The following is a 19,259-nucleotide window of genomic DNA, read 5'->3' as shown; positions in this document are numbered from 1 at the left end:
ATGAAAACATTCAAAACTAAATTATCTCTTCACCCTGGATACCCAGGTACCAACTGCAGAGTTCCAAAATTTTCCCACATGCAAAAACTGGCTTTTAGACCAATTAGGTATTCTAGCTTATAGATATAATTATCGCAAATTCCTATGTATCGCTGGTCCAGATAAACAAGGGAATATCTTTAGAACATGACTGAGAGACCCACTGAAACCCCTTCAGATGGAACACCCATCCTCAGAGGCAGATAAAATGAAAAAAGCGACCACAGTCAGAATGCACTGGGGGTCATGTTTTCCCATCTCAGGTCCACAGAGTTCAATCTGCTGGGTCACCCAAACTCCTTTCCTTAATATTTTAGATGTTGGGAGTCTCTTTGTCATTAGACCCTAGAATATTGAGAACATGTCTCCCATAAAGAACACAAGGCCGACACACATTAACCCTGAAAACACAAGACGAAAGACGTCTCTTTTAAAACCAGAGCACTAGAAATACGGAATTATAGCCTTGAAAATAGTATTTTAAAAAGGGCATATAAGTCAATTTACTCCTTTAACTGAAAAGGGAATTCAGGCCAAGTGAAGGTAATTGTTTGAAGTCATATTTGATTGTTAGCAAACCACCATACATCTTTAAGGAAATTAGCCTGAAACCCAATTTCTTATATCTGAGGAAACAACGAATACAGTTCATGAAGTTAAATGAGAGTCTTTTTTGTTCACTAACATCTGAAATCTTAATAGATGGAACATTTCAATATGTTCATGCACTAAGGAAATACTTAGGTGTACCCAAATTAGCAATTCTCCACCAATGAAGGAGCGATACGCGATTTCGCAGCAGTATATTCAGGGAATGTAGAATTTTTAAAAATGGTCAAGGATTTTCTTTCTCTCAACCCACATGTTTAGCAGGTAAGTGCCACCCCCCGCTGACCATCCTTGGCCTGACTGAGCCACGGGGGACCTGTTAGCAGACTATTCTCAGCTACTTCTTGATTACCAGCTGCTCCATCAAAGTGTCACAGCAATATAGTCCATTCCCAAAACAATACTAGAACTTGTCTATATCGTTTAAATACACTATAAATGATAACTAAAACAACAAAATGCCTATCAGCATATATGTGCTTTTTTAGAAAAGTATAATCTTTTTTTACCCACTTAGGTGGGAGACCCACGTACTGTGACAGAGTAGGACAGGAGAAACAAAAACGAAGAAAATCAAGACCAAGCCACTGTGTGCAGGCCCCAGAGAGGCGAGTGAATCAAAACCCACTCTAGAGACATCCCCGATTTTCTGATCCCTCCAAAGGGGTTCTCAGGCCCAGGTCCCATGGCCTTCCTGGGCAGAGGCAACCACCCAGGAAGCAAGATTCCAAACCTGGCTCTGACACCAACAAGCCGAGATCTCCAACACTTAGCTGTGCTGTCTCTCACTTTCCTAGGGTGGATTTGAAACTTATATATAGGTATGTGTGTATGTGTTTCACCACCAAATTTTTAGCTGAAACAAAAGATTATTCTTTAGTCAAAAATATAACAAAAGCAGAGGCGGGAGGTGTACAAACTCGGCTCCCAGATCACCCTCTCCCCTCCCCGTCACTGAAGGAGCCCCTCTGGAATCCTTGTAGTTCTGATCCCCTGCAGTTTAGTTTTTCAAAATGCTGTAATTTTCCAGATCAGTCCTAAGCCAGAGTAAGTACACCAGCAGAGGCACCTCCAAAACACACTAGAATGAAAATATCACAGTCTCCTGCCAATGCGTCCCAGCAGAGACTTCACATGGAAGCCATATTCCACTGTCAGCCACCCACCTGCACTGCGAAATAAGCCTGTGTTCTTCTAATAAGCTTCGTAGTTACACACTGCAGTATCCTATCCTCTCATTCCTAACCACTTATGAATTCAGATTAGTTACAATAACATTTTAGTTATTTCTTAATGCCCCACTCACACTGTTACAGCACTTTATAATACTGCAAATACTTTCACATTTAAGCTACCATATGAGGTTGCAAGGGCAGGCTTTATTACTTTCATTTTATATATGATAGGGAGGGTTGGAACCCAGAGAGCAATTTGCTCAAAGTATCACTGCTGATAAGTGGTGGAGTTGAGGCTAAAATCTGTACCTTTTTACTGCCAAGGTCCAGTGCTTAATACACCATTTAGCAATTTATCATCTATTAGAGATCTCAAAATTAAAAGGGTTCATGTAAGCAGGACTACTAAATTATACAGCATTTGAGATTTCTACACTAGAGTCCAGTCCCCACTGCCTATTTACCTCACTAACATCACCAGGACATAATGATGTCACTCGGTACAAATTTACAGGAAGTTCGATAGAACTATTGTTTCATGCTGAGAGAACACACTTGAGATGTACTAAGATATGCACAAAATTATTTTGGTGCCAACACAACACATTCTTGATGCTTATTAAATGTCATTGAAGCAGGCATTAAAGAGCATTTCCTGTGGACACAATCTCTGACTCCTAGGGACTCAGAAATCCAAGCCCGACAACAATGGAGCCCAGCAGCACAGACAAAACAATAAAAGGCCAGCACTTAGAAAAATAAACCTAAACACCTTCCCAGATTAGGCTAAGAAACTAACCAGAGTTGATCACAAACACTTACATGTGCTATCCATCACTACACTATTTATAAGAATGAAAACCTGGGGCAGATAAAATGTTCATAAGGGGGAGAAAGGGTGCATTCATGAAGTAGAATACTGTGTATCTATTAAAAAACAAGTATTTGGAAAAAAATTAATGACATAGAAAAATACTTAAAATACAATACCAAAAAGAAAATGATCTTGACACAGAACTATCTGTTTGATCCCATACCTAATACATGCATCTATAATGAATGTATAAGCACATGAATTTATATTACAAATTTCTGTATAAATAGTAAATTAGATATATAAAAATGTACATACTTAGACATATATGTATACTTAATATAAATTAACTAACTAAATTAAAGATGATTAAATTACATATTTAATTCTGGGTAATAAATAAGAATATAGATGGTTTTTATATTCTTCTTTGTACTTCCTTGTATTTTCCAAACTTTCTACAATCAGTATGCACAGCTTTCGTAAACAGATGTTTAAAAATACACTTTAAAACACCCATGTATTTCAATTTTCTTTCAAGCAAAGATCGTCTCTTCCTCTTAAAACTACATGACTTGTCTTGTATTTGTAGTATTCTAAATTTTTTCCACCCTGGTCTGGGGCAAACAGAATCTGCTATTGACTCCAAAGCAGGAGAGATAATGGATTCCTCTTTTCCACAGGTGAACCCTCTAAGCATCTGATGGTTAGTTACCACAGGGTACGGGAACCCTCACGCTCCAGGATAAGCTCTAATTACCCAGTGTTCCTCCTAACATAAAAGGTCCGGACTTGAAGAGCCTGCGATGTACATGGCTTCTGCTCAGAAGTACTTACACATTGCTGCAGTAAATACAACAATCTGCACAGAGCGTCACGAAAGCTGATACTGTGATTATGGCAGAGTAAGTTCCATGACAGAGATGGCATTGCTGTGCATGACATTTAAACATGTCGGGAAAGGAAGATGTTCTTGAGCATACGCACTTGAATTTAAAATACAAACTTTTAAACCTTACTCAGAGGAATGCCAAGTGGGTACAGGCCACGTTGGTTGCGTTGGGCATCTGGCCTTCCTTCTAGGGCACAGGGCACAGAATGAAGACAGCTGTAAAGGGCCCCTGCCTCGAGTTCTTTTCTCTCCATAGAAAAGTTAGTTTTTCTGTGATATAAATCCACACGCTCCATAAGACCAGGAACAGTGGAGCCATAGGTGAAGTCAATGGTTGCCCAGCCTGAGACCATCATGCTCTGAAAACCTCGAGGGTGAGGGGAGCAGTGATTCAGCAAGTATTTTAAATGCACCTTTATTCACTTTGACTCTCTAGGTGATCGTTTATCGTACATGTTAGAATAACTCTGGACATAAGGCACTCTCCTGTTTTCTCAATTAGTAGATTCAAAAAAGTTTTTTTCCACCCCCTTCATCAATTTAAATGTATAAACTCTCAGGGATTTAAAAGAAATAAGTACACGTTATTTATACTACTTAATGCATTAACTTAATTATATGTATAAACATTTTTAAACAATGAAATGTAAAATTATCATCACACAGTATGAGATTTAAATCTGGAAAATGTCTACTCCAAAGAGACAAAGTTGACAAACCAATTATTTCAATTTCTGATATTAATATTTTACAGACATTAAAATTAAAAAAATTTTCTACCAGAAAACTTACACCAGAAAGTCTTAATAATTTTCAAGAAATCTGACTCTCTTGAGGCTAAACTTCTCAAGAACTTTCTTCTCCAAAATTTCTAAGAATCTCTTTACACACACACACACACAAACACACACACACACACATCCCTCGAAGATTCCTAATTGTCTCTTTTTTATCAGAAAGATAAAATTTCAGATGTTTCCTTATTTTACATAAAGCACTACCTGTTTTCTCTTCAGATTTGGGAGGCTGAGTTAACACCTGCTCAACCAAAGTGTAGGAAAGGCCATAGATTGCTCTCCCAACTTTCAGCAATGGTTGAAGCAGATGAGATTATAGACAAGATAAATAAAAGATCTGCTAAAATTACTTTCAAAATAAAGAAATTAAGATAATGGAGTATAAATATGTGAGACTGCATGACTATCTGAATATAAGAGGACATCCTCTTTGGGGGCAAAAGTAAGCCTTACCTCATATTTGGGTATAAACTATATCGTTGGTTATAAAAGTAAAATGATGTGCATTTCTTCATAAACATTGAAGAAATTGTTCAACTGATTATTGTTAAGTGCTTGATAGGCCTTGCCGGCTTGACAATAAAATGTTACCAGTCTCTCTTTGTAGGCATCTCCTCTTCCCTTGTATTTGTATCACCACACTCTCTTATCTGCCCTTCTTGCTCATCTCGGTGTCTTGCTGGCTACTTGTCCTCTAGAGATCTTTAGATACTGGCATTGGTAGGTCCAGACAAGACTCTCTTCCTCAATTGGTTTCATTCCCTCCTGAGGTTTAAAATACCATCTATGTACTACATGGCTCCCTAATTACACTGCCAGCACAGACCCAACCTCCGAGTTTCTGACCCCTTTATCTACAACTGCCTATTTATGTCACTTTAAGTTCTCATGGATAGCTTAAGCCCAATTTGCTGCAAAGAGAACTCTTGAGCATTAGATCAAGTCTGGTTTTCTGGTCTTGTCCCTCCTGGTAAATGGCCCTTCCATCCATCCACATCCTCAGCAAGAACCTTGGAGCCACCTTTGAGCAGTTGCAAATTTGTTTAAAATAAATAAATAACTAAGAATGAAGAAACTTTTCCAATGGATAGGGGGATAAAATCTCACTGGCTGGCTACTAAGGGGGCCCAAGTTTTTAAGAAAATGGGGAGAGAAGTTGACACACCTTTGATAACACTAATGAACTTTAAAATTAAATTTAGGAGTCAGGTTCCCATAGTTCCAATTTATAATGAAAGAGAATAAAAAGCCAAACTGAAGAAGAATTAAATTATTCTACATTTATAGATTAGTGGAATGTGAAAGATACCGGTCATTAACTTATTATTAGGAAGAGCTCATATGTAAACATTGCAGTTTTCTCAGAGGACCAAAATGGTAAACCCAAGTCACAAGGCAAGTTGATTCACATGAAGGAACTAATACCAATCTTATGGGCATAGACCCTCATTAGTAACTCAACAGAAAGCAATAGCAAAATTCAGAAAACACACTGTCTGACGTCAGTTCATCAGATTTTATCATTCTTTTCCTTAAGCAGGAAGGGCAAGATATGTCACAGTCAAACCAACAATTGGCAAATACACAAAGGCCAAGAATTAAAAAGTAAAACTAGAAGTATACCGTGGAACAAGAAAGAAGGCATTCAGAGAAAACTTGAAATCAAAGAACAGACGCATTTGTGAAATTGTATAGCCTGGGCACACACCCTAAACTAACAAAGCTAGCCTACCGAAGGTTTTAATAAAATCAGATGATTCCAAGCTGATGCTCCACCCAAAGTTGACTAAGGAAACCAACCGGATAAAATGTAGTCATATTATTTGACTATCTTAACCAGCACAAAATGAAACTCTAAGAGAACAACATCAAGGTGCTCTGGACTAAACACAAGGCTTTGCAAGTTTATGCATATTTTGTGGAGATCTGCTTATAATCAGAAAAGAATCACAATGGGTGATCAAGTCAGAGATTCCTCTGGGGCGAAAAAAGAAAGTTTCTATCATTTTAAAGAAAGAGTGTTATACAAGGCATCAGGAAACCCAATTTCTATTAAGGCTAACAATGGATTTGCTATAACTCTGCAGGCACAGAATCCTGTTTTGTCCTATTCCCCAGGCATAAACAAGCAAGAGAACGATTCGTCTTCTGCTATCTACACAGGGATGTGTATGGGTGGTTCAGTACCTTGCTGAATGAACATTTAATTAAAGATCTATAAAGAAGGCTCAAATGGTTTGGTAAATAATATTTCACGCATGGAAAACCAGCTGAAGGCTTTTGAATTAAAGTCACGAAGCAAATGGAACCAAGGCTGTGTGCGTTCCCAGCCTCATCTTAACCAAGGAAAAATCTTTCCCCGTACTTAAAAGTCATTCGTCTCTATTGACTAAGCTGTTCCCACTAGCAAACTGAAATTCATGAGTCACAGCTTCCTCTTTGCATGCCTGATGGTACCACAAACATTTGAGCAGAGATGCATAAAAGTATACTCTCCTCTGGGAGCCTGGCAGTTGGCAGAAACTGTTTCAGTGCCTTCACTGCTTTTGCACACTTCCTCTCTTTGTTGACTAACCTATAAAGTTAGGAAGCGTTCAAAAAAAACTGTTGCTCAAAAACTTGCTTAGTCATTGGGAAACTGTCACCCTGTACTGACAGACCTCAGAGCATGAGGCAGTAAAGAAACACGTCACTGATACTAAACATTTCTAGCATTAAGAGGGCAAGGGAGGTGGTGAGATCTGAGAAGGCCTTAGAGCAACACCCGCTTTGTTAAAAAATGAAATCTGACAACAACCACAAAAAATAAGAAGCCAGAGAGAAAGTCTGACAAGACTGGACTATGTGCCAGTTTGAAAGTATTATGTACCCCAGAAAAGCCACGTTTTAATCCTGATTCCATCTTGTGGAGGCAAGATTCAATAACGTAGGATGGAATTGTTTGATGTGACACACTCAATTGTGGGTATTAACTTTGATTAGATGGAGACGTGACTCCATTCATTCCAGGTGGGCCTTAGTTTTCTGGAATCCTTTAAAAGAGGAAATATTTTGGAGAGAGTCAGAAATGACAGAGCTGAGAGAAATGTCAGAAGCCTGAGAGTTGACAGAAACTTCCCAACAGAGATGACACAGATGTGGATATATGTGGAGAGCAGAGACACGGATGTTTGGAGATGCCTGGAGCCCAGCAGAAATCAACATGAGATGTAAAGCAAGACAGAACCTGGAGAGAGCCAAGGGAAGCCCAGAGATGAAAGCCAGCCCCAGAGAAGCAAAGTGAGGAGCCCTCACAGGACAGAGGCTGAAAGCAACGGAGCCCAGGAGCAGGGGCCCAGCAGATGCAGCCACGTGACTTCCCGGAGGACAGAGGTGTTCCTGACCCACTGGCCTTCCTTGAGTGAGGGTGACCTCTTGTGGGTGCCTTAATTTGGACACTTGCACTTCCTTAGAACAGTAAATTTGTAACTTATTAAATTCCCCTTTTGAAAAGCTGTCTCATTTCTGGTATATTGCATTCGGGCAGCTTTCAAACTAACGCAGGGGACAAACAAAATTTAAAATAACAAAAGGAAAACTTTTTGGTTAAAAAACAACAACAAACAAAAACACCGTGCAAAGGCAAGTAGCAAACTGGAAAAGAATCATGGTGGGATTACAAAAGATTAATATCTTTATATCTCAGTTCTTATAAGCCAATAAGAAAAAAATCAAACAAAATACAGGAATGATGGATGAAAATACAAATAACAAAAAGAAGAGATACAAATGGCTAATGAGTATGGGAAATTTAAAAATTTCATAATAAAATACATTAAAAATATTAAGTTACAATGCTGAAACTTAAAAACTATAACATTCAGTGCTGGCAAGAGGAGAGTAAAATAAAAAGGTTTCAGCACATGCATTTCAGTCACATGTATAAATGGACAGGCATGTATATACATACATATATATAAAGAAAAAATGACTTAAGAGAGCAAATAAAATGTTATCAGTGGGATTTATATTTTTTGTGTAATTATTCATATTTTCTATAATCAGCTTTACTGCTGTTACCATCAGAAAATCGCATTTTGATTTTTAACCAAACCAGCCCTGAAGATTAGAGGCGTGAGAACATAGCCTGCAAAATTGCTTGTGAAACTTCACCATATCCTTAAAATTATACCAAGTCACGGGGATATTGGTAAACAGAGTCAGTACTTGGTTGGCATCATAGGCCAAAATTTCAGGTCTTACCAAATCCCTTACTGTCCAACTACACCTCTTCCAAGCTCATGGTCAGGGCAATGGGTTGTTATAAAGTTATAAAGTTCCTTGCTGTGTTATAATACAGTGAAGCTCTGAGGGACTTCTCTGGCACATGGGAATATTTATTTACTCTGCTCTATCCTACATTGCCTTCTTCGAATTCATTAGTCTTCTCTTACTTTTTCCTATCTCTTCCTCACTGTCAGACTATTAACTTGCAATTCGTTGCACAGCAGGCTTGTCTGCAAAACCACTGCCTTTACCCCCATCCAATTTAGTATCACGGCTGATGAATGAGAAGAACTGACAGAGCCCAAATGCGAGGTGAGGAAGTTGTTAAGTGGAAAGACCAATTTTCACATGTGGCTCGTAAAGAGACCCCAAGACAATTCCAAAAGAGGAAGGTCTTCACAATTCTCTGATATAATAACAATTGCTGGCAAAACATGCATGGTGTCTCTAAGTTACTATTTAGAAGCCACCTTAATTTATACACTGGGTTGTGTTTATTAAGCCAAAGGACATGGAGATAATGAAGGGATGTGTATCAAAATGTTCACAGTGATTCACTTTGAATAGTGGGATTTAGGATGGTCTTTCGCCCAACTCCCATGTGCCCGCCCTTATGCTTTTTCCGGGTTTTCCAAATTTCTACTTGGGTACTGTGCTGTTGAATATAATCTCCATTTCTCTGCTTATCTTTGACTCTCTGGGCCACCCTTATAGCTCAATTTTATCTGAGGAGACAGGCTTGGTGAACAGAGCTGTGTCAAATAAAGTGAAAACTAATCCTTCAGAAATGAGGTCCCTTTATAACCCAAATTACATATATATACATATATGTATACATATATAATTTATAAATTATATATTTACATATACATATAAAACTTTAAAACTAAATATACATATATATATATATTTTTAATAATTTACCAAAGTTTTTCCAACTAGACTCTGACCTGACAGTTTATATAGACTTAGAAGTTTAGGGATATTTCCTGTCTTTAATAATTCCTAGGGCTGACCAACAGAAAAGTGAGAGTCCTTATCATCTTTTCTTTTTAGAAACCTCTGAATCAAAGTAGCCACCTGCAAATTCCTGGTAAAAGGATTTTTAAAATCATAGAAGTTAGGTATTTTAGCCAACAGGGTCATATTTGCCACCTTAGGGCTTTAAAAACCTGGCATCATTAGGTCTCAGTTGTTAATCTACACGTAGTCTGTGCCTCATCATCTGTTGCACTCTTAAAACTCATACTTTCTCCCTTTTGAGTTAAAATGCAATGTGAAAGGGATACTGTGACAGGCAAAATTCTAAAGATGGTCTCCCGCTCCTGTCCTGTGGTTATTCAATCAAACGCTAATCTAGATACTGCTGGGAAGGGATTTTGCAGATGTAAACAAAATTCCAAGTCAGCTGACTTTAAAATACAGAGATTATTTGGGTAAGCTAGACTCAGCCAGATGAGCCCTTAAGAATTTTCTCTGACCAGTGGCAGGGGGAGAAGTCAGAGAGATCTGAAGCATGAGAATGGTTTGATGTGCCATTTGCTGACTTGAAGATGGAAGAGGGCAGCTTCTAGAGGCTGAAAGTGGTTCCTGTCTGACGTCAGCAAGAAAGATTTTATCAGTCCCACAACTGCAAGGACCTGAATTCTACCAAAACTCTGAGTGAACCTGGAAGTGGATTCTTTCCCAGAGCCTCTAAATAATAGCCCAGCTCAGTCTGCACCTTTTTTTGACCTTGTGAATTCCCGAACAGAGAACCAGTAGAGTCTGCCTGGATTTCGGAAGTTGTAAGCTTAATAAATGGGTGTTATTTTAAGCCAAATTATGTTACACAGCAATAGAAGACTAATACAAATATTATTGTTTTCTTTTATTGGTTTCATTATTAGAGCCCTATTTTTATCTTAAAATACTAGATGCTAATTTTCTTATCCTATATCCCTGTTACCCAAATATAACATTTCTGAAATTACTTCTGACATATCTACACAGATGAAGGAATGTTCTCATCTCTACTGACTTATTCGTTAAGTAGCAGTTCATGAGTTGGTGATGAGTGGCCTGACCCACATAATTCCTACTAAGCAAAACCAGAAAATGGAACTTTAAATAAGCACCAAGCGGTGGTGATTTTTCTTTCTCCTGTTTATCATGGAGCTAGGAGGAACCCTCATGTGGCATTCTGAGTATCACACACAGCAGAGAATGTGGTAGTTCAAAGGAAGGGGTAAAAGGCATAACAAGTGAAGAGGCATTTCACATTATTGAGACATGAGGGCTGGTCCTTTATTTCATTTACATCTTTTCTTCTTCTTATACAGAAATAGGAATCTAACAGACTGTGATAAATGCCACTTCTCACAAAAAAGTCTGACAGATTTCCTAGTGAGTAACAACCTGAAGGTTCCATAACACAAGGAAAAATAGTTTCAGAACCTGCCCACTCTCCTGATTTAACTCTAAAATTATAGTTAAAGGGGAAAGAATTCAAGCTAAGTCTATATAGAGAAAAGATGCAGCTTCTACAGAATGCTACCAAAAGGAGTAAGATAAAATGTTATTTTTATTCAACACTATTGAATTAAAAATAATAAATAAAATTCACCAATCACTAAGTACCTACAGCAAACTTTCAGGCACTGAGCTGGGTGCTGGAGGGATGCAAAGATAAAAAAATAAATAAATAAATACAATTCCAGGGTGCCCAGGTGGTTCAGCGTTAGAATGCTCACCTTCCATGCAGGAGACCTGGGTTCGATTCTTGGACCATGCAGCTGTCCGCCCCCCCCCCCCCCCAAGAAAAGATACAATTCCAGCAGCGCCAAGTTCTTGGTTTTTGACTCTCTGTAGGCTTTTACTGTTATGGTAAAGATGCACTATAAATGCTTAAAATGGAAAGGGAACTAATGTAAATGATTGGGTGCTCAACACACAGCTTTAAAACTAAAATATTACCAACTTCTTACCCCTCTCTCCAATTATATCACTCTCATTCCTCAGTGGTAACTACTATTATGAAATTGGTCTTTTAAATTACAATGTTTTCCTCTAGACTTTTACCGCAAACATAGACATATTTATAAAAATGAAACAAAATATTGTATGTGGCATGGTTTTACCTTTACATAAGTGGCTTAAATAATACCCTTACAACTTGCTTTTGTTGGCCAATACTACATTTGAGGTTCATCCATGTACATACATGCACCTCCAGCTTCTTTGTTTTCTATGCTGCACTGTTCTGTGCATGATTATGCCATATTTTCCAATCCATTTTCCAGTTGATTTAGGTTGATTAGAAATTATTTGCTATTATAAACAATTCTGCTGAACATTTCTTTCCATGTGTAAGTGTTTCTCTATGGTTTCAGATGGGAAGGGCATCTCTAGACTTCAATGGACTTTCTAAATGTATAGAATTTATTTTTTAACTTTTCACTTGAACTCTAAATTTTTTTTACTATGAGTAAAATAAAACTTCATCCAAAAGATGCAACCCCCTCTTTGTCCCTTCTCCTTCAACATATCACAAATGACTTCTACTCTTAACTCGACAGTCTCTTGGAGCTCAAGCTTTCCTGAGAAGAGTGAATCTTACATTTAAATATAAAAACACCATCTGAGAGTCCGCCAGTGTCAAATGAGAGTTTTCTCAAAAACACCCTATAGGTTTTCATAGGGTTTAACCTGTCACCCTTTCAACTCACCTTCCTCCTCATTGCTGAAGATACCTTTGTAAACACCCATCATCCACCAAGCACTTAAAAGGTGCTCAGAGTAAAAATTCCTTCCACTCTCTGACCCCCATCTGCCTTTCAGTCTTTATTTCATCCTCCTGTACAATCACCCCCCTGCCCCCCACCTCACACGCCAGCCATATACGCAGAATTTCCTTTCTCTCATCCCATTTCTACCTGCTGAAGTCTTGCCCATCTTTCAACATCTTGGGCAAGTTTCCGTCAAGCCCTCCCAGACCTCCCGAAGTGGAATTAAGTTCTCTCCTTTGCACCGTGGATAGCACTTTGTATAAAAAAATAGAATGCTAAAGCCGTCTTCATTGCATGGTCTTTTTAAAAATATGGGTCTATAAAGTACTTAAAGCCAAGAATCTCATTTCTTGAACCTTCATTGTCCCTAGAATGCCTGTTACGATATAATAGAAAAGTTCAATTTTAGGGATAAATAACGGAATAGTTCTAAACTCTAATCCTCTTCACGTGAGCTACAATGTCTGCACTTCTCAAAGGTAATTCTAACATGAACTGCATCATCCACAAATTCGGAAATGGAGAAAGAAATCATTGAAAAAGGACTGAATATTTCAGAGTCCAACCTCTGGAACAGAGTCTAAGGTTTGGGTTAACCTATTTGAAAGAGTAACTCAGTGATAAAAGAATAGGTAAACAAAAATACTAAGATGCAGAGACACTTGAATTTCATAATGCCCGGATTATTTTAAAATTAGCAAAAAGAAATAAAACAAAACTTCAGAAAGGACAATTTGTTACCTGCGTGCGCAGAGAGAGGGGAGTGCGGCCGAGGCAATGCTGGTGGCTGCCCATTGCCTACCAAGCTTTTCCGATTGCTCGTTCGGCAGCTGTCAAAAGGAAAGGAAAAACCAAGTTTAAAAAAGAGGATACAGCACCAGTAAGGTTCGAAATATCCCCTAAGTAGATATACCTTGGGTTAAACAACCTATCCCTCATATTATTGCTAAAATTATTGCAAGTTAATGCACACTCGCTAATATGGGGGGGCTACATCGTGACTATTAGAAAATAGAATGTATTCATGTAGCATAACACCATCAGTATTCCTCACCATCAGTGAAACTGTAATCAAATAACTCCTTCCAGCTCTTGACTTCAAGTGTGTGACATGTCATACACCCAAATGATAAATTAAGAATTCAAATCAGAAAACCACAGGTAGCATCTTTGTTGACATGAATTTTTCTAACGCAAAATTATATGCAGTGAAGCACAATGATATTAATCTTACAATAATGCACTAATTAAAAATCTAATTATTTAGACAAATTTCACGTTTGTGTCTTTTGTCAGCAGAACAACCGATGCCAAAGATAAATGTATTTCACTACTCCTTCATTTTTCATCTTGTATAATGCATCCAAATTCCTTATTAAAGTCAGTGTTTTGGAATCAGAAAACAGATCCCAGTTTGTATTAAAATAAAAGTGGTGTTCTTGTAGGTAGGCAAGCTACCTACTACTGGGGAGCAGAAATAAATTGCTATATATTGACACAGGGCAATTATTCCTTCCTGCTTTTGCTAACAGAATGTTTTAAAATTGCTAATTTGATTTCCAAGTAACTTCCACAAGTTTTAAAGCGTAAAACAAACACAAAACTAGTTCACAGAGAAGAAAATATGCTCTTATCTTCAGTTGCTTTTCTTCAATACAGATAGGAACTTTAATCTCTGTTATCGATTGTCTGGACTGAGGAAAGGGTGATAAAGCCAGCAAGGCACTTCATTGAATTCTCTGCTTATAAGGCTTAGGGCAAAACGACTCCATTCTCCTACATAGACGCTGCCCTCAACAACCAGGAAGGGCTCACAGCAATGTACTCTCAATTCAGAACAGGAATTTTCACCTGACTTCACAATTCTAAATTAGGTAGAGTGAGTGGATATATTTTAGGATTTTTACAAATTATTTGAAAGGAATATTTCTAAATGTTCAAACAATACATTTCGAAAACAACTGTTCTTTCAGCAATACTGACTCAGGAGAGAATCCTTTTTTTTAGATGTTTGCTGCTTATTATCATTTGTCAACATTCCCATATTTATAATTTCTTAAGGTCAGGCTGCATCATTTTATTTTCCTTACTGGAGCTATCAACATCCCCTAATGTCATCTGTGAGTATAATTAAGAGTGTGTTTACTCAGCCTTAAAGAAGTTGCTGAATAAGAATAGACCCTTGATGCTTAATTATGAAGGTGGCTTGAGATAGTATCAACTCATCTATCAAGAACCATATTCAACCTATTAAATTTATAATCATTAAATCAGACAGCCTGTTTAAAAACGATACTGCATAATGTGTTATTCAAATTAATGTCTCTTTTCATTTCATTACAGGACTATAAATATATCAACTTGCTAATATTAATAAACTATAAATGACAGGTTTATATCCCGGAAGTCTCAGGATCTTGAGATAATAAATTGAAATATAGGCCAATTATTATTAAAATGGCTACTTGCATTATATATATATATATTTTTGGGGGGTGTCTGTGTGTGTGTGTGCATGGTCCAGGAATCAAACCTGGGTCTCCTGCATGGAAGGTGGGTATTCTAACCACTGAACTACCCGTGCACCCCAACTTGTATTATATTTCTACATTCAGTATTTGATAACTCATTTATAAAGATTTCCATTTGATATATTTCATTTAATAATTAATGTTTATATAGGTAAATAGAATAAGAAATGTGAATCAGTAAAAATAGTGAACTAATAAATATCTTAAATAGCAGTATCAGTGAAAAATGTTGCTATTTAAAATGAAAATTTATAAAATTATATTTCTTAAATAAAATTTGTAAAATTTGTCTCTTGCCAAGAAACATTTAGAATGACTAACATACAACCTCAACAAGCAAACTCAATAGCCAACAAATAAGATTTAAAATAAATAAACAAAAATACCACAACTGTATCAGTTATTTAAAGTCTCCAGCAAAAGAATGGAAATGTTATTTCAAAGACATGATTAAAACATACACACACAATACACATAAAGAAATGTCTAAATAAAATCTAAAATGTCTAAATAAATAAACTTGTATGACCCACTACTATTTTAAACAGTCCTCTTGTGTTTGCTGCTTCCCTTCAAAGATGTATCATCTTCGAAAACAGATGATTAATTATGAATGCAATTTAGGGTGAATGAAAAGACACAGGCTACTTCATCTATGAATACATCAACAAGTTAAAAGGCGAGAATTTATAAACAAATTGCCTCAGAACTTAAACATAATTTACACTATTTAAAGACTGTGGTATGTTAAACAAAACCTTAAATAACCAGAGGCATGTCTTTTTGAAAAAGTCTATGTACATTCAAAACACACCACATAATTGAAAGTGTCTTCCCTGATGTCCCGCTCGGTCTTCGACATGAAGCTGGAAGCTCAAGATGGCAGGACCAGTCTTTATAAACACAGGTTAAGACAGAGACGAAACTGATTTCACGTCTATACAAAATAAATCTCTATCCTCACCAACCTGGGTTTTGGTCTCGCAAATGAATTTCTTGTCCATATTTTTAATGGTAAAGGGGCATTTTATACTGCACTCAACCCCCAAATACCTGCACCTTGGTGTTTATCAATATTTCTTAAATCCTGGGACCCTACTGAAATTTCTCCTAGATTCCTTTCCAAGGTGGGGGGAATGGTCATCTGATCTCAGTGTGATTGCTCCACTACCCGCTTATTGTTATAGGTTCCTGATTCCCAATAAGTGAATTAACATCTACACTTCACCCTGCAGTAAGAAAATTCCTAGTGGGAAGGACCTGTGAGTATTTAGTACCTAGATTGCCAAAGAACCTGGTACTGCCCACATTAATAATGATGCTGGTGCAAAATGCTGACATCTGTTGTCAGTATTTATTCATCCAGGTATGCATACGTCTCTGCCCACTAAGGGACATGTGAGGAAGGCTCCCCAGGTGTTGGTGACCACATCAATCCATCTAACCCACAAACTGATAAATAATGGGAGCACCTCCTCTCAGGCAAAATAAAGGCCCCTTTCCTTTCACCAGCATAACTACGTAGATTCTGCCTTGCTTTTTCTTAAGCAGAGCCACCCAGAGAAAAGCAGGTGATGTCCTACCAACTGAAACAGGAAGGTAACTTCTATTATGGTGGAAAACTCTTAAACTTTATAATTGACCCCCATCCAAGTATTTGAGTTTGTCATGATTCATCTTCTAGCTTTCAACCTTCACTGCAAAAATGAAACTGAAGAACAGTTACAAGCCCTAGTTTCAGCTATTTCATCTCAAAACACATTCTTTATGTTTCACTCTTCATGAAGAAATGGGAGCCATTCATTCTGCAAGTGTTCAGACTTGAAAGTCCAACATAGGAATGTGTCCACCTGCCACAAAGCCTCCCTTCCTGTTCAGTTCTCCAGGGAAACCACCTCAAGAAAAACTTCCTTTTCCTGTGCATAACATGTTCAGTTCGCCCTCTGAATTTGGAAGGTGACGGCCATCACTCTATTAATGCAGTGGCACAGTGAGATGCTTTGCTTATAAAATATGAATTTGGTCTGAGAAGGCTTGAGACCAGGGCAAAGATAAACAATCGACGAGGGCAGGGTCAGATGGTTCCAGGTAAGCCTTTCCTTTGACCTCATTCATTTGGCTCCTCCCCTGAAACACACACCCATGGATGACAAGGAAGCAAAGAAAGAGGCTCCTACGCTCACATAGGGACGTGCTGCGACAAGTTCTCCACTGCGGACCTGGGATCTGAGAAGAAGGGGGAAGTGGAAAAACAGTGACATTACTTTTGACTAAGTAGGACTGGCTGGTCCCTTGCGGCTGGGAGGTGAGACAGGCAGGGACAGAACCCTCTGTACCGCTGGAAGAGCACCGGTGGAGATGCTTTAGGGTGAAATGAGGCCACCACAAGGAAGATTTTATTGGTCTCAGGCAAGTGAAGCAACAATTGAATAGGACACATCCCTGCCCCCCGAGTTCACTGTTGCCGTTCAAAGCAGACACGCACGGAGCTTCTCTATCTCCCACCTATCAGCAGGACCTTACACATGTAAGGAAGAGAAAGAGATGGACGCTCCATTTCACCATTTCTATCAGGCTTGATTAGGTGGGAGGGACGTAGAGGGATATGGGCTGCTAAGCCAAAGGCGCAGTGGCAGTATATGTATTTTTGGTCCAAATCATCCGTCTTCCATCCCTGCCAAAGTTGTCCTTGTGCTCAGGGTTCTGAGTGAAAGGCGTGGAGGGACCTGCAAACATTTCACATCTGGATCTGCCACGAGCAGCTCCTGGCAAAGGAGCCTGTTAATCGTCCCTTTCTAGGCCTGTAAAGGCTCTGAGGGCTTTTGCAATTGCTCTGGGTAGCTGAAAGCCAGCTTCATTCTAAGTCAACATTCGCTTGGAGATACTGAGACCAAGGAACGTGTCTGATCACGGCAAGACGGCGTGAGCGGGAAAACCCCAACAGGCAGTAATTCTTACATCCACAGCTGATCTGAAAGGCCGATACTCGGGCTGACACATGGCGAACCACCACTGAGAGCAGTAATAAGAGAGTGAATTGAGCAAGAAGGGCTGCGGTAATTCTGGACAGCTAGGTTACAATTTATTAATTCATCGTGATGAAAAATTTCATAAATTTGCACAGGAGACCAATTATAGACCTAAGCTCTACTGTACATGAACATCTGCTAACTCTCTCCTAATACTTTAAAGGAATCTGAACATCTGAATATTCCTTAAACAAAGAGGAAGACTGAGGTGGAGGAAACTGGGCACGACTAAGAGGTAGTGTGGTACTGATGAGTAAATGTTATAAATTAGGCAGGCTTCTGTTTGCACAGCTTAATAATGAAGGGGTCCAACTGGATGATAAAAAAAAACCTCATACGGTTAATTTTTTTAGCCATGGAAATTTTGAAAAGATAGAAAATATTTAAAAATTATCCAAAAAATTCCCACCAGCAAAAATTAATAGCTGTATTATTTTGTTATATTTGTTTTCAACCTTTTAAATATATAGAGAGAGCTAAACCTACCTTGTAAAGACCAAACCAGTTCTGTTTTCTACTTTTCAACCAGGCAGCCACTAAGAGAATTGTGATTTGTAAATTTCCAGTCCATTTTTGGTACTTTAGCATATATGCATGTATACCTATGAACAATATTTGTGTGCATTCTTACATTTTTATTAATGGTATCACATATCAGGAAAAACTGACAGAGACTTGGAATTGTGCAAAAGAGCTTAACTGGTTTCCTTGCAGAAGTTCGCTGGGCTTTGTGAAGTGGACTCCCCTGTGATTTTATGTAAGGGTACATGCCTTTCTTTCTCTGTCTTTCTGTTGACTATGCCATTTCAAAACATTGTATGGGAAGAAAACTCATAGTAATACAAAGTATCTTTCTTTTTGGTAGACATACAATTAATATCCACTTCATAGAAAAGAGGATCTCAAACATTTAAGTCCCTTGATACTACAACACATTAACCAGTTTGGCATCTATTAGCAAATCCACTTCCGCATTCCTGATTACATATGTGTGCATGAATGTGCACACACACACACACATGCACGCACACTTACACAAACATACGTCTGCTTTTCAAAATCTCCTTTGAATCTGTTTTAGCATGTTACTGGTGCTCCCACAAAATTACTGAGTTAAATCCTTGATATGTGCTCATTTTATTTGTATGGCACTCATATTTTAGTCCTCTGGAAAAATTCATTTTCAGACACCCATTATAAGTATCCCACACTTACTTTTTTCACTTAACATCATATTTTTGAGATTTAACCATGGCAACATAAATATGGGTCTAATTCACTCCTTTTTTAGATTATTCACTTGAAGCAAACTTTAGGGTTCTAAAATGCACTAAAATTAT

At 38.0% G+C, this 19,259-nt stretch overlaps 1 protein-coding gene across 33 annotated transcripts in view; it reads right to left on the bottom strand.

Moving 5' to 3' along the window:
• The window catches only part of MAST4 (microtubule associated serine/threonine kinase family member 4), a 632,749-nt gene that overhangs the window by 100,521 nt on the left and 512,969 nt on the right, over positions 1-19,259 (bottom strand). For all 33 annotated transcript variants that reach the window (XR_013158026.1, XM_077117360.1, XM_077117394.1 and 30 more), the window contains one exon: positions 13,101-13,189. Coding sequence is in view for 32 of the 33 variants with exons in the window: in XM_077117360.1 (XP_076973475.1) it covers positions 13,101-13,189 (89 nt within the window). In the remaining variant the exon portion in view is untranslated. The remainder of the gene's footprint in view (positions 1-13,100; positions 13,190-19,259) is intronic.

The sequence above is a fragment of the Tamandua tetradactyla genome, chromosome 9, assembly GCF_023851605.1.
Source record: "Tamandua tetradactyla isolate mTamTet1 chromosome 9, mTamTet1.pri, whole genome shotgun sequence".
Lineage (NCBI taxonomy): Eukaryota > Metazoa > Chordata > Mammalia > Pilosa > Myrmecophagidae > Tamandua > Tamandua tetradactyla.
This window is presented reverse-complemented; position numbering and strand designations above follow the sequence as displayed.